Source organism: Eubalaena glacialis, chromosome 1 (genome assembly GCF_028564815.1).
Source record: "Eubalaena glacialis isolate mEubGla1 chromosome 1, mEubGla1.1.hap2.+ XY, whole genome shotgun sequence".
In the NCBI taxonomy this organism is placed as follows: domain Eukaryota; kingdom Metazoa; phylum Chordata; class Mammalia; order Artiodactyla; family Balaenidae; genus Eubalaena; species Eubalaena glacialis.
The window spans coordinates 218,240,081-218,262,108 of record NC_083716.1 but is presented as its reverse complement, the minus strand read 5'-3'; the positions used below and the strand labels follow the sequence as shown (position 1 = coordinate 218,262,108).

Sequence of the window (22,028 nt, the reverse complement as noted above, 5' to 3'; positions counted from 1 at the left end):
CTCTCCAGCATTTATTGTTTGTAGATTTTTTGATGATAGCCATTCTGACAGGTGTGAGGTGATACCTCATTGTAGTTTTGATTTGCATTTCTCTAATGATTAATGATGTTGAGCATTCTTTCATGTGTTTGTTGGCAATCTGTATATCTTCTTTAGAGAAATGTATATTTAGGTTTTCTGCCCATTTTGGGATTGGCTTGTTTGTTTTTTTTGATATTGAGCTGCATGAGCTGCTTGTAAATTTTGGAGATTAATCCTTTGTCAGTTGCTTCATTTGCAAATATTTTCTCCCATTCTGGGGGCTGTCTTTTCATCTTGTTTATGGTTTCCTTTGCTGTGCTAAAGCTTTTAAGATTCATTACAGCCCATTTGTTTATTTTTGTTTTTATTTCCATTTCTCTGGGAGGTGGGTCAAAAAGGATCTTGCTGTGATTTATGTCATAGAGTGTTCTGCCTATGTTTTCCTCTAAGAGTTTGATAGTGTCTGGCCTTACATTTAGGTCTTTAATCCATTTTGAGTTCATTTTTGTGTATGGTGTTAGGGTGTGCTCTAATTTCATTCTTTTACATGTAGCTGTCCAGTTTCCCCAGCACCACTTATTGAAGAGGCTGTCTTTTCTCCATTGTATATTCTTGCCTCCTTTATCAAAGATAAGGTGACCATATGCGCGTGGGTTTATCTCTGGGCTTTCTATCCTGTTCCATTGATCTATATTTCTGTTTTTGTGCCAGTACCATACTGTCTTGATTACTGTAGCTTTGTAGTATAGTCTGAAGTCAGGGAGCCTGATTCCTCCAGCTCCGTTTTTCCTTCTCAAGATTGCTTGGGCTATACGGGGTCTTTTGTGTTTCCGTACAAATTGTGAAATTTTTTGTTCTAGTTCTGTGAAAAATGCCATTTGTAGTTTGACAGGGATTGCATTGAATCTGTAGATTGCTTTGTGTAGTATAGTCATTTTCACAATGTTGATTCTTCCAATCCAAGAACATGGTATGTCTCTCCATCTGTTTGTATCATCTTTCATTTCTTTCATCAGTGTCTTATAGTTTTCTGCATACAGGTCTTTTGTCTCCTTAGGTAGGTTTATTCCTAGGTATTTTATTCTTTTTGTTGCAGTGGTAAATGTGAGTGTTTCCTTAATTTCACTTTCTGATTTTTCATCATTAGTGTATAGGTATGCAAGAGATTTCTGTGCATTAATTTTGTATCCTGCTACTTTACCAAATTCATTGATTAGCTCTAGTAGTTTTCTGGTGGCGTCTTTAGAATTCTGTATGTATAGTATCATATCATCTTCAAACAGTGACAGCTTTACTTATTCTTTTCTGATGTGGATTCCTTTTATTTCTGTTTCTTCTCTGATTGCTGTGGCTAAAACTTCCAAAACTATGTTGAATAATAGTGGTGAGAGTGGGCAACCTTGTCTTATTCCTGATCTTACTGGAAATGGTTTCAGTTTTTCACCATTGAGGATGATGTTGTCTGTGGGTTTGTCATATATGGCCTTTATTATGTTGAGGTAAGTTCCCTCTATGCCTACTTTCTGGAGGGTTTTTTATCATAAATTGGTGTTGAATTTTGTCAAAAGCTTTTTCTCCATCTATTGAGATGATCATATGGTTTTTATTCTTCAGTTTGTTAATATGGTTTATCACATTGATTGATTTGCATATATTGAAGAATCCTTGCATTCCTGGGATAAACCCCACTTGATCATGGTGTGTGATCCTTTTAATGTGCTGTTGGATTCTGTTTGCTAGCATTTTGTTGAGGATTTTTGCATCTATGTTCATCAGTGATATTGGCCTGTAGTTTTCTTTCTTTGTGACATCTTTGTCTGGTTTTGGTATCAGGGTGATGGTGGCCTTGTAGAATGAGTTGGGGAGTGTTCCTCCCTCTGCTATATTTTGGAAGAGTTTGAGAAGGATGGGTGTTAGCTCTTCTCTAAGTGTTTGATAGAATTCGCCTGTGAAGCCATCTGGTTCTGGGCTTTGGTTGTTGGAAGGTTATTAATCACAGTGTCAATTTCAGTGCTTGTGATTGGTATGTTTATATTTTCTATTTCTTCCTGGTTCAGTCTCAGAAAGTTCTGCTTTTCTAAGAATTTGTCCATTTCTTCCAGGTTGTCCATTTTATTGGCATATAGTTGCTTGTAGTAATCCCTCATGATCCTTTGTATTTCTGCAGTGTCAGTGGTTACTTCTCCTTTTTCATTTCTAATTCTGTTGATTTGAGTCTTCTCCCTTCTTTTCTTGATGAGTCTGGCTAAAGGTTTATCAATTTTGTTTATCTTCTCAAAGAACCAGCTTTTAGTTTTATTGATCTTTGCTATTGTTCCCTTCATTTCTTTTTCATTTATTTCTGATCTGATCTTTATGATTTCTTTCCTTCTGCTAACTTTGGGGGTTTTTTGTTCTTCTTTCTCTAATTGCTTTAAGTGTAAGGTTAGGTTGTTTATTTGAGATGTTTCTTGTTTCTTGATGTAGGATTGTATTGCTATAAACTTCCCTCTTAGAACTGCTTTTGCCACATCCCATAGGTTTTGGGTTGTCGTGTGTTCATTGTCATTTGTTTCTACGAATTTTTTGATTTTCTCTTTGATTTCTTCAGTGATCTCTTGGTTATTAAGTAGTGTGTTGTTTAGCCTGCATGTGTTTGTACTTTTTATAGATTTTTTCTTGTAATTGATGTCTAGTCTCATAGCATTGTGGTCGGAAAAGATACTTGATATGATTTCAATTTTCTTAAATTTACCAAGGCTTGATTTGTGGCCCAAGATATGATCTATCCTGGAGAATGTTCCATGAGCACTTGAAAAGAAAGTGTATTCTGTTGTTTTTGGCTTGAATGTCCATATCAATTAAGTCCATCTTGTTTAATGTATCATTTAAAGCTTGTGTTTCCTTATTTATTTTCATTTTGGATGATCTGACCATTGGTGAAAGTGGGGTGTTTAAGTCCCCTGCTATTATTGTGTTACTGCCGATTTCCCCTCTTATAGCTGTTAGCATTTGCCTTACGTATTGAGGTGCTCCTATGTTGGGTGCATAAATATTTACAATTGTTATATCTTCTTCTTGGATTGACCCCTTGATCATTATGTAGTGTCCTTCTTTGTCTCTTGTAATAGTCTTTGTTTTAAAGTCTATTTTGTCTGATATGAGAATTGCTACTCCATCTTTCTTTTGGTTTCCATTTGCATGGAATACCTTTTTCCATCCCCTCACTTTCAGTCTGTATGTGTCCCTAGGTCTGAAGTGGGTCTCTTGTAGACAGCATATATATGGGTCTTGTTTTTGTATCCATTCATCCAGTCTATGTCTTTTGGTTGGAGCATTTAATCCATTTACATTTAAGGTAATTATCGATATGTATGTTCCTATTACAATTTTCTTAATTGTTTTCAGTTTGTTATTGTAGGTCCTTTTCTTCTCTTGTGTATCCTGCCTAGAGACGTTCCTTTAGCATTTGTTGTAAAGCTGGTTTGGTGGTGCTGAATTCTCTTAGCTTTTGCTTGTTGTAAAGGTTTTAGTTTCTCCGTTGAATCTGAATGATATCCCTGCTGGGTAGAGTAATCTTGGTTGTAGGTTTTTCCCTTTCATCACTTAAAATATGTCCTGCCACTCCCTTCTGGCTTGCAGAGTTTCTGCTGAAAGATCAGCTGTTAACCTTATGGGGATTCCCTTGTATGTTATTTGTTGCTTTTCCCTTGCTGCTTTTAATATTTTTTCTTTGTATTTAACTTTTGGTAGTTTGATTAATATGTGTCTTGGCGTGTTTCTCCTTGGATTTATATTGTATGGGACTCTCTGCACTTCCTGGACTTGATTGACTATTTCCTTTCCCATATTAGGGAAGTTTTCAACTATAATCTCTTCAAGCATTTTATCAGTCCCTTTCTTTTTCTCTTCTTCTTCTCGGACCCCTATAATTCGAATGTTGGTGCATTTAATGTTGTCCCAGAGGTCTCTGAGACTGTCCTCAATTCTTTTCATTCCTTTTTCTTCATTCTGCTCTGCACTAGTTATTTCCGCTATTTTATCTTCCAGGTCACTTATCTTTTCTTCTGCCTCAGTTATTCTGCATTGATTCCTTCTAGAGAATTTTAAATTTCATTTATTGTGTTGTTCATCATTGTTTGTTTGCTCTTTAGTTCTTCTAGGTCCTTGTTAAACGTTTCTTGTATTTTCTCCATTCTATTTCCACGATTTTGGATCATCTTTACTCTCATTATTGTGAATTCTTTTTCAGGTAGACTGCCTATTTCCTCTTCATTTGTTTGGTCTGGTGGGTTTTTACCTTGCTCCTTCATCTGCTGTGTGTTTCTCTGTCTTCTCATTTTGCTTAACTTACTGTGGTTGGGGTCTCCTTTTCGCAGGCTGCAGGTTCGTAGTTGCTGTTGTTTTTGGTGTCTGCCCCCAGTGGGTAAGGTTGGTTCAGTGGGTTGTGTAGGCTTCCTGGTGGAGGGGACTGGTGCCTGTGTTCTGGTGGATGAGGCTAGATCTTGTCTTTCTGGTGGGCAGGTCTGCGTCCGGTAGTGTGTTTTGGGGTGTCTGTGACCTTATTATGATTTTAGGCAGCCTCCCTGCTAATGGGTGGGGCTGTGTTCCTGTCTTGCTAGTTGTTTGTCATAGGGTGTCCAGCACTGTAGCTTGCTGGTCGTTGAGTGGAACTGGATCTTAGCGTTGAGATGGAGATCTCTGGGAGAGCTTTCACCGTTTGATATTACGTGGAGCTGGGAGGTCTCTGGTGGACCAATGTCCTGAACTCGGCTCTCCCACCTCAGAGGCTCAGGCCTGACACCCAGCTGGAGCACCGAGACCCTGTCAACCACATGGCTCAGAAGAAAAGGGAGAAAAAAAGAAAGAAAGAAAGAAAAAAATAAAATAAAATAAAGTTATTTAAATCAAAAATAATTATTAAAAATAAAAGAAATTAAAAAGGAAAAAAAAGAAAGAAGAGAGCACCCAAACCAAAAAACAAATCCACCAATGATAACAAGTGCTGAAAACTATACTAAAAACAAAAACAAAACAAGCAAACAAACAAAAAAAAAACGGACAGACGGAACCCTAGGACAAATGGTAAAAGCAAAGCTATACAGACAACATCACACACAGAAGCATACACATACACACTCACAAAAAGAGAAGAAGGAAATAAATATATATATCGTTGCTCCCAAAGTTCACCACCTCAATTTTGGGCTGATTCATTGTCTATTCAGGTATTCCACAGATGCAGGGTACATCAAGTTGATTGTGGAGATTTAATCCGCTGCTCCTGAGGCTGCTGGGAGAGATTTCCCTTTCTCTTCTTTGTTCGCGAGGCTCCTTGGGTTCAGCGTTGGATTTGGCCCCGCCTCTGCATGTAGGTCGCCTGAGGGTGTCTGTTTCTGCCCAGACAGGACGTTGTTAAAGGAGCAGCTGATTAGGGGGCTCTGGCTCACTCAGGCCGGGAGGAGGGAGGGGTATGGAACGTGGGGCGAGCCTGCGGTGGCCGAGGCTGGCGTGACGTTGCGACAGCCTGAGGTGCGCCGTGCGTTCTCCCGGGGAAGTTGTCCCTGGATCACGGGACCCTGGCAGTGGCGGGCTGAACAGACTCCCAGGACGAGAGGTGTGGATCGTTACCTGTGCTTGCACACAGGCTTCTTGGTGGCTGCAGCAGCAGCCTTAGCGTCTCATGCCCGTCTCTGGTGTCACGCTGGTAGCCGCGGCCCGTGCCTGTCTCTGGAGCTCGTTTAGGCGGTGCTCTGAATCCCCTCTCCTCATGCACCCTGAAACAATGGTCTCTTGCCTTTTAGGCAGTTCCAGACTTTTTCCCGGACTCCTTCCCGGCTAGCTGTGGCGCAGTAGCCCCCTTCAGGCTGTGTTCACGCAGCCAACCCCAGTCCTCTCCCTGGAATCTGACCTCTGAAGCCCGAGCCTCAGCTCCCAGCCCCCGTCCGCCCCTGCGGGTGAGCAGACAGGCCTCTCGGGCTGGTGAGTGCTGGTCGGCACCAATCCTCTGTGCGGGAATCTCTCCGCTTTGCCCTCTGCACCCCTGTTGCTGCGCTCTCCTCCGTGGCTCCGAAGCTCCCCCCTCCGCCACCCGCAGTCTCCGCCCGCGAAGGGGCTTCCTAGTGTGTGGAAACCTTTCCTCCTTCACAGCTCCCTCCCAGAGATGCAGGTCCCATCCCTATTCTTTTGTGTCTGTTTTTTCTTTTTTCTTTTGCCCTACCCTGGTATGTGGGGAGTTTCTTGCCTTTTGGGAGGTCTGAGGTCTTCTGCCAGCGTTCAGTAGGTGCTCTGTAGGAGTTGTTCCACCTGTAGATGTATTTCTGATGTATTTGTGGGGAGGAAGGTGATCTCCACGTCTTACTCTTCTGCCATCATGAAGGTCTCCTGGCTGTTGCATTTTTGACTAATTATTTAGCCTCTTTATGCCTCTACTTTTTTCATAGTAAGTGACATGGAGACCTTCCCACCCAGGTTCTCTTTTTCACTCTATGCAGCCAGGCAACTGTTCCTCAACCTCAGCTCTGTGAGAAAGGGGATGTGTTTTCCTCCAAACTCCAGAACTCCACACCCCAGAGGCCCTCCTTTGGTCATGCTGCCTCTCCCCTTCTGCCTAATTTATTCTTTTTTATGTCTTCTTAGTACACACTATCCATCCTACTAGTGAGAATTTGGAATATTCCAAGTAATGATCACAATATCCTTTATATCTTAACTAAAACCAATAACATAAATATCTATAATAGGATATAAAATTTGAGGTAGAAAATGTTATTATTTCTTATTAACCAGTGCTTGACATTCTTGTTGAATTGAATGAAGACATTGCTGTCAAGTAAATATATGTATATTTATGATTTCTTTTCCTGACAACATTAATGTCAATCCCTGTGCATAAGCTTCTCTTGAATGTGACACATTTATCCACAATCTTACAGAATCTCTTTCTTGTCATTATTTTCTGCCAAGAACTGGAACAGACTTTGACCACTGTGCAGAGGGGTTTTCCTGAGTAACACGTTATCAGATATTGATGAATTGCTCCAGCAGGTTTGGGGGGCTTGAGAAAAGTGACTCTGATTACAAAGCCAACACCTGAATCTGTCACCCTGAGGAGACACTAACGCCAGCCGTTCTCTGTGGGTGACCTTCCATTAGCAAGTTTGGTCTTGTTGATTATCTCGAAATTGGCAGTGAATCTGAATAATTTATGGATGACTTACATGGTCTCATTGCCTTTTCTCTTTATGAATAACAGCTGTTCTTTTCATGGCATAAAATCCTGAAGTTTAACACTGAAGTTTGATCTAGAATGTTAAGTAGTAAGCACTTTTGGAAGTACCTAACCTGATCTGTTTTGATAAAAAGCAATGATCAGTCTCCAACTTTTACCAACTCTTGGGAATAGAAATCTGATCTTGAGCCTTGAAAACTTCAAAATTACGGTGATCAACACCTTCAGTCCTGGTCTTTGGGTTTGCTAAGTTACTTTTTAACAAGGCTATGAATGGAGAATTTTCTAGATATATAAATGTTTTATACTGAAGCTATCCATTGTCAGAGAAGGAAAACATATTTATACATTAAGTCAGCTGTATTTCATGTCTTTGATAGAGTCCTTGATATTGTATATCCCCCTTGTAAAATATAGTGACTTGCCTCCTACTGACATACATTGCTATGGGGGGGGGGAATATTTTTTGTGTAGGTCACATGAAATTAGGTGGTGAATATCAGCTTTGGGGTAGTTATATGGGTTCTATAACTCACCATTTAATTATATTCAGATAGGCATTACACTCAGTAAAAACGTCAAAATACAAATAACCGGTAAGTCACCAAAAAAATTGGTGAATATCTCTGAAATGAAGTCATCAAACATGACACATGTAATGTGTCAAACATGACGCGGTAATTTCTCAAATGGGGTGGGGTGCAGGGAAAGAATTGCTAAAATAAGATCTGTGAGGTCTTTTTCACACCAAAATGTAGTTTTCTTTTCAATGATAGATACATAGCAATGGAGAAAACCTTCCATAGTGAATCTTCACTCCATGCTGATTTTTTTACTTTGACCCACACATTTATTCCTATGGAAACATAGATTGAGTCTTTACTGCAAAGGGTGGCAGGGTCTGGGAGGAGAGAAGTAGTAGGAGAGAAGAGGGTGAGGAAAAGGGCAAAGTTAAGAGGAAAAGTCACAGGATTTCCACAGTGGTGATTAGCTTAAGGCCCACAGCTTAGACTCTTGCCAGTCAGGTAGCTGTTTCCATGGTAACAACTGGAGCAGCAGAGTTATCAAAATGTAATAAGTTGCAAAGGCAAAAAGTAAAATTCACAATTTTGCTTGTAAAGCAAAAGATATGGCACGTTCCCTTTTTTTTTTTTTCCTGGACAAGCTAGATTTAAAGGGGGAGGACATTGAAAATCCTTGATTTTACAAAAAAAAATACTGGATTATAAAGCTGTTAGTGGAACATTTCTTTTGTTCTTTTTTTAAATGGAATTTACATTCATAAGCTTAACATTAATCAAGAGTTGTTAAAACTAGAAACCAGGTACAAATTCAAGTCACCAAATTCAAGACACCCAAGGTCCTAGGGACTTCAGATCTTTCAGAATCCTTTTGAGTTAATGCACAAACATGCTGGTCTGTTTTTCTACCTTGGTGGAATGCCTTGGTCTCTAGGGATATCACTGGGTTATTAAAGAATATCAACTGAGAGAGAGAGAGGTATAGATTACCTGAGATACATGAGTTCATTTTGGGTTCATGGACATCTTTTTGGAAAACAAAGATGACATACCTGACCTAGACTGTTGGGGATTTTAAGGATGGGGACGTTATGTCAAAAGGCAGAAAGTCCCCCTTCAAAGTTTGCTTGTTTTAAATTCTTAAGAATCAGGTCTATACTAATTCTCTCGGGAATATGAATACTGATTGTGTTTTTCATTCATGTTTAGTAAAAATATTATGGAATTTTATTACCTCAGTCCCTACATTGAATTTGAAGTAAACCATGGGTTTTCGCCAGCTTGAAATATTCATGCCTGCACAAATGTCAAATTCATGTTGTAAAATTCTGCAGGGTATACCGTAAATTTTGATGATCTATTCTAAACTAGTTTAATCTGGAGACATCACTTAGATACCAGTTATAAAATGAAATTGTCAATAAACAAAACAAACCTCACCATCCAAATCATTCATTATATTGGGGCACTCTGGGAACATACAATCTAAGATAGGCTGGAATAAATGGTCATATTAATTTCACCTAACAAGCATGGACAAATACTAGACTTAGATAAATCATTAAAATGCCTAGTTCCATGTGTATGAAGAGTCTCATGGACATTTTGGAATGATACAGGAATAATTGTTATTTAAGTGTATATTAGCTTAAGAAGGCGCTAACACTTTTTCCTTTTTACAGTACATGAAGATGATGGGTGTAAACTCCTGCAGCCACTTTTTTGCCTGGCTTATAGAGAGTGTTGGATTTTTACTGGTTACCATCATCATCCTCATCATTATACTCAAGTTTGGCAATATTCTTCCTAAAACAAATGGGTTCATTTTGTTCCTGTATTTTTCGGACTATAGCTTCTCAGTTCTTGCCATGAGCTACCTTATCAGTGTCTTCTTCAACAACACCAACATTGCAGCTCTGATTGGAAGCCTCATCTACATCATTGCCTTTTTTCCATTTATTGTTCTGGTTACAATTGAGAATGAGTTGAGCTATATAGTAAAAGTATTCATGGTGAGTCAACTGTCACAACTGAATGGCCAGGGTGTGAAAGGAATGGACCTTTTTTGGTGGTTTTGGCTCTCCAACTGAGAATATACTTATCTAAATGTAAAAGTTCAGTGTTTGCAAAATATGAGTAACTGTCCTAATGAGAGTCAGTTACATCATTGTCTACCATACAAGCGTAAGACTATGAAAAGAAAACTTTTCCTCCATGGTTTCTAAAACTATAATATGTGATGCTGTTAAGAGATAGTACCTGAAGAAAGAACAGTTAAAATGTAATACATCAAGTTTTGAAGATCATCAAGAATTCTGACTTCTCTTTGGCCCAATTCCTTAAATATCTTAGAGCCTCTATAACTGGCATTATTCTCATAAATGAATAATTCTCATGGTTTTTATGACATATAATATAACATACAGGCATAAAGACAAATACGCTGAGAGCATATAATCAATTTTGAATTCTTTTCTGCTTTTTCAATTAAAGTACTAAATTAATTTAAGAATTTTAACGAAAGCATTAAGTTTACTGACTTTGAAATTTGGAAAGCAGAAGTAAAGCTCATCATTGACTGAGAGTCATGTTAAAACTTTGCTGTTTATGGAAATAGAAAGTGATAAATAACTTTCATTTGAGTTTAAACAACCACCTTGAGTTTAAACAACATCTAAATTTTTAATTTGTTGCATTATTAGTACTCAGTTGACATTTTAGTATATTTTCATGCATAAAACTTCTATTACTTGAAGTCAACCTCTGAAGTAAAAACACCTTCTGGTCCCTAACATTTCATTTGATATTAGCCTTAACATTGCATTACCCTATTATTACTGGTTTTATAAATTGCTAAGCAACATTTAATAAGTTTAGATATATATATTTTGGATTTTTGATAAATATTTTTAAGTTATAATTTTACTGCTTTTGTTTTCTGCTATGTCCTCTCCTCTTCTTCCAGAGTTGTAGCATGCTTGGTAAGGGACCTCTGTGTTTTTAAATATGCTTAGAGAGTTAACGTCAGTTTTATCTATATAAGTGCCCAAAGTTTTAAGTATGTTAAGATCCCTCTGGGCGAAATGTGTGAAATCTACAAGAACTATCATTGCCATTGATTTTCTTCACAGAACCTGCTGTCCCCAACAGCTTTCAGCTATGCAAGTCAGTACATTGCACGATATGAGGAGCAGGGCATTGGTAGGTTCACTTCCTTTACAACTGGATTTTATCTTTCACACCTGCAATATGTCTCACAGAAGAATAAATCTATGTGTTCACTTCTTAGGTCTTCAGTGGGAAAATATGTACAGTTCCCCAGTTCAGGATGACACCACTTCGTTTGGCTGGCTATGCTGTCTAATCCTAGTTGACTCTTTCATTTATTTCCTTATAGCTTGGTATGTCAGGAACGTTTTCCCAGGTACGAACATGCTTCCTATAGATGCATGCTTTTTTATGGTAATAAATTATATTTATTATAAATCTGCTAATATATATTTTCTAATATTTTTATTTGCCACATATCATCTCCAAAAAGAAATACTTAAATCCCAAAACTAAACAGAATTTTCCAGGATGAGATAATGCACTGTTGAGTTTTTTTCTCTGATGTTCCTTTAAAGGACAGAGTGAATTAAGGAGCATGGAATCCAGTCTTTCCAAATGGAAGAACAAGATATTATAAGGCAAAAATCAAGTCTCCTAATTCTAAGGAGAATTTATCCAGTTCTCATGGAACAAGACTAGTGGGATTCCCCTCCTAGGTCTCAAGTGGTTAAAACTTCAACATGATCAGGAGTTTTTCCATTAAGCCTTATTTATATTTGTAGGTTTTTGATGCTATAAATGAATAAAAGACTATTATTCTATTCCAGTTATATAAAATTTCTGTAAACGAGAGGTATATAGAGACAGAAAGCAGGTCAGTGATTGCCTTTAACTTGGGTTGAAAGTAGGGATTATCTGCAAAGGGCATGGGAGAAATCTTTGGAGTTATTGGAATTTTTGGATTGTGGTTATGGTTGCACAACTTTATTTACTAAAAATCATCTCACTCTGCACTTACAATGTTTAAATTTTATGGTGTGTAACTATACCCAATGAAGCTGTTTAAAACAGAAAGAATTTTTTGAAACGCTATCTTTTTTACTTTACTTTGGAAACTGAGACCACTTTAGTTTTATATAGTGTCAAAAAAAATGAAAATACTTCCTGAACACTGTATAGTAAGTACTCTGTTATTTCGCTTCTGATGCTTAATGTTAACAATCAATTAATAATTACTTTTCCTAATACATTTTTGTTACAGGTACATATGGTATGGCAGCTCCATGGTATTTTCCATTCCTTCCTTCCTATTGGAAGGAGCGATTGGGATGTGCAGAAGTGAAGCATGAGAAAAGCAATGGCCTTATGTTTACTAATATCATGATGCAGATCACCAGCCCATCTGCCAGTAAGACAAGTAGGTCAACAAGATGCATTATTATGAGAGAAGTGATATAAAATTTACATGACTAGTGATTTTAATTATCTTTTTCTAAATGGCAAAATTATCCTTTTAGTCATGGATGAATATGTCTACACATATGTGTTTGGACTCTTAGAGAGATTAAATTGTGGCTTTTTCTGAGCTCATTAGCTCAGTTGGTTAGCATATGGTGCTAATTAGGCCAAGATTGCAGATCCCTTTGTGTTCCAGTTAGAGTCACACAGAGAAAAACTTTGTTCCTTGGCCCCAGTCTGCACCCCTCACCTCAGGCGTCTGTCACTAGTCATAAGGAGTAACCAAGTAACAAGTATGGATAATTTAGCATAACCCATCACCAACACTGAACAAACAGTTTAAGGCTCATGTTTTACTGACATTGGGTGAGCAGTGTCAGGTTTATAAAGTAAGGATGACCCATATAAGTGGTCCTTTTGTGATGCCTGAAGGAAATGTAGAGAGTAATTAATGAACCGATTCTGTAAACCACAGATCTGAGTGAGCCTTGTCACTGTAGACATTTATTCTGTAAGTAGATATCATCCTGTCCAATTGGAGGACCAAGCCTTAAAATTGTGTTTTGAGTATTTGAGATCTGTGGAATAAAGGAGAATTCATTATTATGATACTATATTCTGAGACTACTTTTTCTGACAGAGAAGGGCAATATAAACCTTAGAGTGTGGTTCCAACACTCTCATTCATTTTTGAAACAAGTGAGAAGGCTGAAGACTATAATAGATCATTTATTCCTGGAATTATTTTTTACTTTGAGGCTTGTGCTTTCATAGTCTTCAATTTTTAATTAATGAAAAGTCTAACTCTAGCTTCATTTTTCTTCGTTGTGAGCTTACAACTCTTTTCTTAATTTCTTTCCAGGTCCTGAATACATGTTTCCCTCCAACACTGAGTCTGAACCTAAAGATCTCACAGTTGGGGTTGCCCTGCATGGGGTCACAAAGAACTACGGCTCAAAAATTGCTGTTGCTAACCTCAGTCTGAACTTTTATGAAGGGCATATTACTTCATTGCTGGGGCCCAATGGCGCTGGGAAAACTACTACCATGTATGTTACTTTTCAACACTTAGGTGTCATGGAAGCGTATTACTTAATATTTCCTCACTTCTTTCATAAATGTAAAGTTGTTACAGCTCCCAGATGGATTAAGATAGCTCAAGTTGTTTCCGGTAAAATGGAGTCTAAATCAAAGGTCCAAATTGTGAGCTCAAAGTCCAGATCAGACCCACCAGATAGGTTTATTTGGGCTACCTAATATTGGCACACTGGTACCTCTCAAAATTTTTAATTTCAGTGCCAGCATTTAAAAATGGGAGAGTTCTCCAATAAAAATAAGTATTCCTGCTATCTCTTACATAATAGGAAGTTCTGGCAACATTGGATCTACAGGCTTAGGTAGAGACAATGGTTTGGGGCTTGTTAGTGACTGTTCTCAAAGGGGTCGTCTACTTTCTGGTTCATCCCTGGCCCCCACCAATCTTTACTGCCTCATACATTCAGTCTATTTCATTTCTTTGCGTTTTTATCCTGGCCCGTGTACCAGTTTGGGTTCACAAGCCTTGGTATAAATGCACTCAGCCCCAGCCACTCTATTACAGGGAACCCTTGCCTGGATTCATGAAGAAAGAAAAGAATCACCAGCTATCAGATATAGATCAAAGAGTCCACAAGTGGTACATGGGCTGTTCTTTCTCTCTCTCCACTTAACTAGCGTTTTCCTATATCCTAATGGAGAAGATACAAATGTTTTTAAAGTTACGTTCTTTTGAATTTTTTTCTGTGACTCACCTCCAGTGCTCTACTAGGCTTAGCTTGGAGTCCACTCTAAGATGCTGTTGGTGCTCTAGGCCTTACTTGAGAACAAGCGTCTGTTGTTGGCTATGCTATTTGCTATCATCATGAGTAAGCTCAGTGACTGCCAAAACATACACAAATTAATCTTTAGTAAATAAAAGGGCACAAAGGAGAGTTATGAAATGAGTGAAATGCAGCTACTCTCATTTATATGACCTGTTTCAATTCAGAGTTGGCTTTCTAGTAAGAATACAGTGCTTAAAATGTAAGATTTCTAACAGGTAATAAGAGGACAATGAAGAAAAGTGATGGAGAAGGATTTTGAAGAGGCTATAATTTTAGCTGAGAAAGTCCCCATTTCAGTTTTCTGAATATAAAGAATATATAAAGAAATATGTTATTTGATTTTAATGTGTTTTTATGGGAAGAATTACATATTATATTGATTCCCTATTTAATCCGCAATAGTCATTTAAGATCGATTACGTGCAAGACACTAGTTAGGTACTGAGAGTGGTGAGATAACAAGTCCTTTCCCTGACCTCATGGAGCTTACATTTTAGTGGAGAAGATGGATATTAAATAAGTCCCCAGGGCTTCCCTGGTGGCGCAGTGGTTAAGAATCTGCCTGCCAATGCAGGGGACACGGGTTCGAGCCCTGGTCTGGGAAGATCCCACATGCCGCGGAGCAACTAGGCCCGTGAGCCACAACTACTGAGCCTGCGCGTCTGGAGCCTGTGCTCCGCAACAAGAGAGGCCGCGATAGTGAGAGGCCCGTGCACCGCGATGAAGAGTGTTCCCCGCTTGCCGCAACTAGAGAAAGCCCTCACACAGAAACGAAGACCCAACACAGCCAAAAATAAATAAATAAATTTAAATAAGTCCCCAGTTTACTGACCATCTGAAATATGGTGAGGAGTTTGTAGGTGAGAATATTCTCGTCACAGGGTAGAGTAAGGGACTGAAGATGACCAGAGTTCATGTGGAAAACAGAAATTTGAGGCTTAATTGCGTATGGGTACTACCTGATGCCAGGGAAGTGCAGGAGTTTGCTCAAGGAGGGAGTGCATTTGCAGTTAAAAAGCGCAACCATTTCTGTCATTACTACCACCATCACCCCACCACTATCATCATCATCATCATCATCACATAGTGTTTCTATCACACTCTAAATTATTAGAGGCGTAAAAGTAATTTTAATTTCTATTCCCAGTTCATCCCATTTTACTTCATAGCTTGACCTGGCCTGGGAAGATACACTGTAACATTTTTTGCTAACAACTGAGATACATTTAGTCCTAAAATCTAACTCAGAGTTCTGGTTCACACCTAATTTACGGTTTCTTCATTCCCAGCTCCCTGTTGACTGGGCTGTTTGATGCCTCAGCAGGTACCATCTTTGTTTATGGAAAAGATATCAAAACAGATCTCCACACCGTGAGGAAGAACCTGGGGGTCTGCATGCAACATGATGTCCTGTTCAGTTACCTCACTACCAAGGAGCACCTCCTCTTATACGGCTCCATCAAATCTCCTCACTGGACTAAAAAGGAGCTGCACGAGGAAGTAAAAAGGTCAGATATGACAGCAATGAGAACATGTGTGGGTAACTCCTCTCAAAAAGAGGTCAAGCTATAGTAATAATACCAGTAGGAGACAGTTTCTCAGGAAACAATTGTTTTTAGTTTTTCTACTTTTCTAGTATTGTATACATTTAAGGGCATTATCCTCACTGGCCAGTTATTATACTGGAATTGTTTAACTGTCTTCATCTGACTCCCATATTACCCCCAATCCTCTGTTTCTAATCTCCGTGACTACCATACTGGTCTTTTTTTTTTTCTTGGCTGCCTCGGGTCTTAGTTGTGGCACACGGCCTTCTCTCTAGTTGTGGCGTGTAGGTTTTCTCTCTCTAGTTATGGCATGTGGGCTCCAGGGCGTGTGGGCTCTGTAGTTTGCGGCATGCGGGCTCTCTCATTGAGGCACGCAAGCTCAGTAGTTGTGGCACATGGGCTTAGTTGCCCTGCGGCATGTGAGATCTTAGTTCTCTGACCAGGGATAGAACTTACATCCCCTGCATTGGAAGGTGGATTCTTTACCACTGGACCACTAGGGAAGTCCCTACCATACCGGTCTTAACTGGACTCCCGGCTTTTACTTTCCCTTGTACAGTCTATTCAAAGAGCAGACAAGGTGACCTTTTTAAACTGCAGATCAGACCAGGTCACTCCTCTGTCAAAACCCTCTAATGGCTTCTCACCACACTCAGTGTCAAACTCAGGAATGTTCTTAGCAAGGTCTATGAGGCACTTCGTGACCTGCCTCCAATCCTTTTGATTTTATTTCCTTCTGCTTTTCCCCCATTCACTCTGCTCTAGGCACGCTCACCCAGGTGCACACTTAGTTATGCTAGGCCTGCTCCAACCTCAGGGCTTCCCATGTTCCCTCTACTTAGAGCAGCCTTCCCCAGACAGCCCTTTGACTTACTCCTCCACCTTACTGGTCTCTGCTCAAATGTCAGCTTCTCTGAGGGGACCACCATGTGTAAAATAGATGCCTAAAATAGCATATCCCAGGCACTCATCTCATATACCCTGTATTTTTTTTTTAATCACACTTATCACAAAATAGCATATCATAAACTTACTTGGGAATATGTTTATCTACTGAATTTCCCCAGCATTCCTCCTGATACACACATATACTAGAACATAGTCTCCTTATGGGTTAGGAACATTATCGGCTCAGTGCCTTTCCACAGCCCCTGAAACACAGTCTGGCAGAACATAGGCAGGCACTCTATAAATATTTGTCAAATGAATGAATGAAATAATGAGCCATATATTCCTTATGTTGTTTTCTGAGTATTAGTTTTATACCTCCAGCTAGATGATAAGTAACAGAAAACTGTATCATGAATCTTCAATAGTTTACCTTGCTGAGCACATAATAGTTGCTTAGTGAATACCTCTCATTTAGGGTGCTTTTCGTATTTTTCCATTGTTCACATTTTCTGTCTGTAAAAAAAATAACCACTATACATCATTTTTTAAGGACTTTAAAAGATACTGGACTATATAGCCATCGTCATAAGAGAGTTGGAACGTTGTCAGGAGGAATGAAGAGGAAGTTATCCATATCCATAGCTCTAATTGGAGGATCAAGGGTGGTAATTTTAGATGAACCATCCACTGGAGTTGACCCATGCTCTCGCCGAAGTATATGGGATGTTATATCCAAGAACAAAACTGGTATGAGTATCTTCGTATAACTTCGCCAAGCAACAGTCATAATTTTGCCCTCTGGGATGCACGCAAAGAAGTTAAAGCCTTTTCTGTTTATAATCTCCATTAAAGATCTAAGGTGTGCTCTTCCTTTTGTGAGGTCTTCTCTTCTCCCAGCTAAATTTCTGGATCAATTAGTTAATATCTATGTAATGCCCACTGTGAATTGAGCACTTAACTGGCCCTTTTGAGAGCATGCAAATCCAATAGAAGTTCCAAATTCTGCCTAGAGGATCTTAGAATCTAATTAGAGATACCAAACATACACAAATGAAAATAAACTGAAAACAGACTAAATAAGTGCTAACAGGATGTGAAGCAAAGGAGCAATCAGAGTGGAGTGGATTAATCAGAGAGGAATATTCAAAAAGTCTTTAAAATTACTGCTTTTTCATAGTGAAGGGAGGGAGGGAGGGAGAGAGAGACAGAAAGAAAGAGGGAGAATGGAAGTGAAGCCAAGGGAACAGACTAAGGGAGTAGGAGGAGTTGCCCCCACTACAGAGCATGGACATTTAGCCTTACAGCATAACCAATGTGTGTTTGCTGCCAATTCATAAGAAAAATATTTAGGAATACCCCGTCTGAATTTCTCATTTTGAAAGCTCCTCTGATCAGTTTTTCACTTAGCCCATAAAACGTGACTCTCCTCCTCATAAATCACAGGATTTACTTGTGCTAACTCAGTACATCCTGGGGACTGCAGCTTCACTTTTCATTCTTGGTTGTTCTCCTCTGTATTTTCAAGCCAGAACAATCATTCTGTCGACACACCACTTGGACGAGGCTGAAGTGCTGAGTGACCGCATCGCCTTCCTGGAGGAGGGTGGGCTGCGCTGCTGCGGGTCACCGTTTTATCTCAAGGAAGCCTTTGGGGACGGGTATCACCTCACACTCACCAAGAAAAAGGTTTGTAGGAGAGAAAACATACCTCATTATGGGACCATAAATTAAGTTTTGTATGAAACAGAAGCAGAATCTGTCCAGCTTTATTCATTGCTAAAATTAATCTGTTAGGTTCATGTTTCTCAAACTGAGCGGGTATCAGAACCACTGAAGGTCTTTTGTTAAACCCAAATTTCTGGCTCCACCCCCAAGAGTCTCTGATTCAGTAGATCTGGTATGAGGCTCCAGAATTTACTGCATTTCTGCCAAGGTCCACATCAGCCCATGTGATGCTGCTGCTACTGGTCTGGGATTGCACACTGAGAACCAATGTGCTAGACAAAAGAAAGGTCTGTACTAAGGTTACTGACGGAGGATCAGCCTGTTAGTTTCCCTAGCATTTCAGCCTATAAAGCTAAAAATTAGATTTTCCGCTCTATAAAAAGCAAATGAAGAGAATATGCAGTCATGTATTCACTTTCTGATCAGTATTCCTTGAATGGCAATGTGGAGATTAATTCAGACAGGCCAGTGGTGCTTTCACATCTTTGAAGAACAAAAATGCTTACTAAGGCTCCCTATACCACCTAAAATAGCATAGGTATCAATACTGTGCCAGATGTATATGCTATTAGAAAGGTTTTGACTACTATCATTTATTTTATATCTGATCATCCGGATGTGACTTCCAAAATATAAAAAAGTAGTTCATTGTTATATTCATTAATTCATTCAAAAACTTATGTATTAGGTGCATATGATGTCTTAATATGTGCCCAAGACACTGTTCTAGGCGCTGGGGATACAGCAGTGAACTGATGATATTAAGATCTCTGCCCTCATGGAGTTTATATTCTGATGGAGTGTGGGGAATTCAGGTGGTAAAATTGATAAATATATTATTTAGAATATTAGCAGGTGATAAATGCTATGGGTAGAATAAAGCAGAGGAAGGGGCATGGGGAATGCTGGGTGGTGCCATTTTAAGTAGGGCAGTAAGAGAAGGGGTCTCTGAGAAGGTGACAGTTGAGCCAAGAGTTGAGGCCAGGCAGAGAGTGAGCCATGTCACTATCTGGGGCAAAGGAACAATTGCAAAGGCCCTGAGGAGGAAGCATGCCTGAGCCTGAAGCATCGGACAACAGAAAGAGTCTGTTGTCACTAGGGTGGAGCACATAAGAGGGAAAAGAGGATGGTGGGCAAGGAGGCTGGAGAAGGGACAGGGTGAGGTGGGAGAGGGGAGCCAGTAGAAAGTGACTTACAGGCAAGTGTAGGGCTCCCAAGTGGGACGGGAAGCCAGGAGAGGAGGGATGTGTTACCTGGCTTAGGTCTGAACTGGCCTAAAAGCACTTGCTGCCCTCTGATTGGGGCCCTTGGGCACTACAGTGTAAAGACAAGGGAGTTCTTAACTTCTCTTTTCGTCTCTAGAGTCCAAATGTAAATGCAAGTACAGTATGTGACACGACAGCTGTGACAGCAGTGATCCAGTCACATCTCCCTGAAGCCTACCTCAAGGAGGACATCGGGGGAGAGCTTGTCTATGTGCTTCCTCCGTTTAGCACCAAAGTCTCAGGGGCCTATCTTTCACTCCTGAGAGCACTGGACAATGGCCTGAGTGACCTCAACATCGGGTGCTACGGCATTTCAGATACCACCATGGAAGAGGTACACCTGGACATTTCCTTTTTGCTTAAAACTGGTTAACTTGCTGTTCCTTGAGAATAAATGTGAACAGTTCTTTTTAGAAAGAAAAGAAATATTTAAAAGTAAACATTTCAGGGCTTCCCTGGTGGTGCAGTGGTTAAGAATCCGCCTGCCAATGCAGGGGACACAGGTGCGATCCCTGGTCCGGGAAGATCCCACATGCCGCGGAGCAACTAAGCCCGTGTGCCACAACTACTGAGCCTGCGCTCTAGAGCCCACAGGCCACAACTACTGAAGCCTGCGTGCCTAGAGTCCATGCTCCGCAACAAGAGAAGCCACCACAATGAGAAGCCCGCGCACCGCAACCAAGAGTAGCACTCCCCGCTCGCCACAACTAGAGAAAGCCACATGCAGCAACGAAGACCCAACACAGCCAAAAATAAATAAATAAATTTTTAAACATAAATAAATAAATAAACATTTCAAGAAGGGAACCAAAAATAAAGATGCTTTTGATTACAAAAAATTTAAAAATAAAAAAAAGCATTTTACAAAATCAGAAAATCTTAAAATTATCTCAATACCATTGTTATGTAAGACTGACTTCTGAGAACAAACATGTTGCTTCACTTAGAGAACACATATCTTTTACATACAAATATGTTCACTTAAAGTCACTCTCAAAAATGTTCACTTAAAGTCGTACTTATTTGTCTCAATAAATATGGTAAAAATTTAAAATCAAAATTGAGCTTAGAAACTAGAAAACAAGACACCATCAAAAAATCTACAAACAGTAAATGCTGGAGAGGGTGCGGAGAAAAGGGAACCCTCTTGCACTGTTGGTGGGAATGTAAATTGATACAGCCACTATGGAGAACAGTATGGAGGTTTCTTAAAAAACTAAAAATAGAACTACCATACGACCCAGCAATCCCACTACTGGGCATATACCCTGAGAAAACCATAATTCAAAAAGAGTCATATACCATAATGTTCATTGCAGCTCTGTTTACAATAGGCAGGACATGGAAGCAACCTAAATGTCCATCGACAGATGAATGGATAGAGAAGGTGTGGCACATATATACAATGGAATATTACTCAGCCATAAGAAGAAACAAAACTGAGTTATTTGTAGTGAGGTGGATGGACCTAGAGTCTGTCATACAGAGTGAAGTTAGTCAGAAAGAGAAAAACAAATACCGTATGCTAACACATATATATGGAATCTTAAAAAAAAAAAAAAATTGTCATGAAGAACCTAGGGGCAGGACAGGAATAAAGATGCAGACGTAGAGAATGGACTTGAGGACACGGGGAAGGGGAAGGGGAAGCTGGGACAAAGTGAGAGAGTGGCAGGGACATATATATATACATTACCATATGTAAGATAGCTAGTGGGAAGCAGCCGCATAGCACAGGGAGATCAGCTCGGTGCTTTGTGACCACCTAGAGGGGTGGGATACGGAAGGTGGGAGGGAGACACAAGAGGGAAGAGATAATGAGGATATATGTATATGTATAACTGATTCACTTTGTTATAAAGCAGAAACTAACACACCATTGTAAAGCAATTATACTCCAATAAAGATGTTAAAAAAAAAAAAAAGAAACTAGAAAACACATGCATGTTTTACACTAATGAAGTGTTCTGGCTTCTCTTTCTAGGTCTTTCTGAACTTGACTAAAGGGTCACAGAAGAATAATGCTATGAGTCTTGAGCACTTAACACAAAAGAAAATTGGAAATTCCAGTACCAGTGGCATCTCAACTCCTGATGATTTATCTGTGAGCAGCAGCAATTTCACAGACAGAGATGGTACAATAAATCTAATGTGCACATTTTGCTTAATTCCAATAAATGACCTAAGGGAGAAAAATCACAGGACAGATTTTTTTTTTTTTAATTCAACTTTAAATTTTCTTTCTAAATTTAAAAAGACTAAAGAAATATAAGCTTTCTTTTTTATATACAAAATATTTATTAAACCAAATTGAATTCTCTGTTTCAGAAACATTTTGAAGAATGTGAAAGAACTTCCTTGTTAGGGTGGTGATTAGTATTCCTTCTAGCCACCAGAAGTCATTTTCAGGATGTGACTTACTACAACTCCAGAGTTGTGTTCAACAAGTTAAAATCCTTCTTGTAATTGGTGGTGTC

The 22,028-nt window shown here is 39.4% G+C and overlaps 1 protein-coding gene across 1 annotated transcript in view; it reads left to right on the top strand.

Annotated features, from left to right (window-relative positions):
* ABCA12 (ATP binding cassette subfamily A member 12) overlaps window positions 1–22,028 on the top strand; it is a 190,507-nt gene that overhangs the window by 132,662 nt on the left and 35,817 nt on the right. Inside the window, exons 24-33 of the mRNA XM_061204760.1 lie at window positions 9,435–9,764; window positions 10,884–10,953; window positions 11,042–11,176; window positions 12,065–12,211; window positions 13,124–13,310; window positions 15,413–15,631; window positions 17,112–17,308; window positions 18,087–18,247; window positions 19,649–19,885; window positions 21,536–21,686. Of these exons, the coding sequence (XP_061060743.1) occupies window positions 9,435–9,764; window positions 10,884–10,953; window positions 11,042–11,176; window positions 12,065–12,211; window positions 13,124–13,310; window positions 15,413–15,631; window positions 17,112–17,308; window positions 18,087–18,247; window positions 19,649–19,885; window positions 21,536–21,686 (1,834 nt within the window). The remainder of the gene's footprint in view (window positions 1–9,434; window positions 9,765–10,883; window positions 10,954–11,041; window positions 11,177–12,064; window positions 12,212–13,123; window positions 13,311–15,412; window positions 15,632–17,111; window positions 17,309–18,086; window positions 18,248–19,648; window positions 19,886–21,535; window positions 21,687–22,028) is intronic.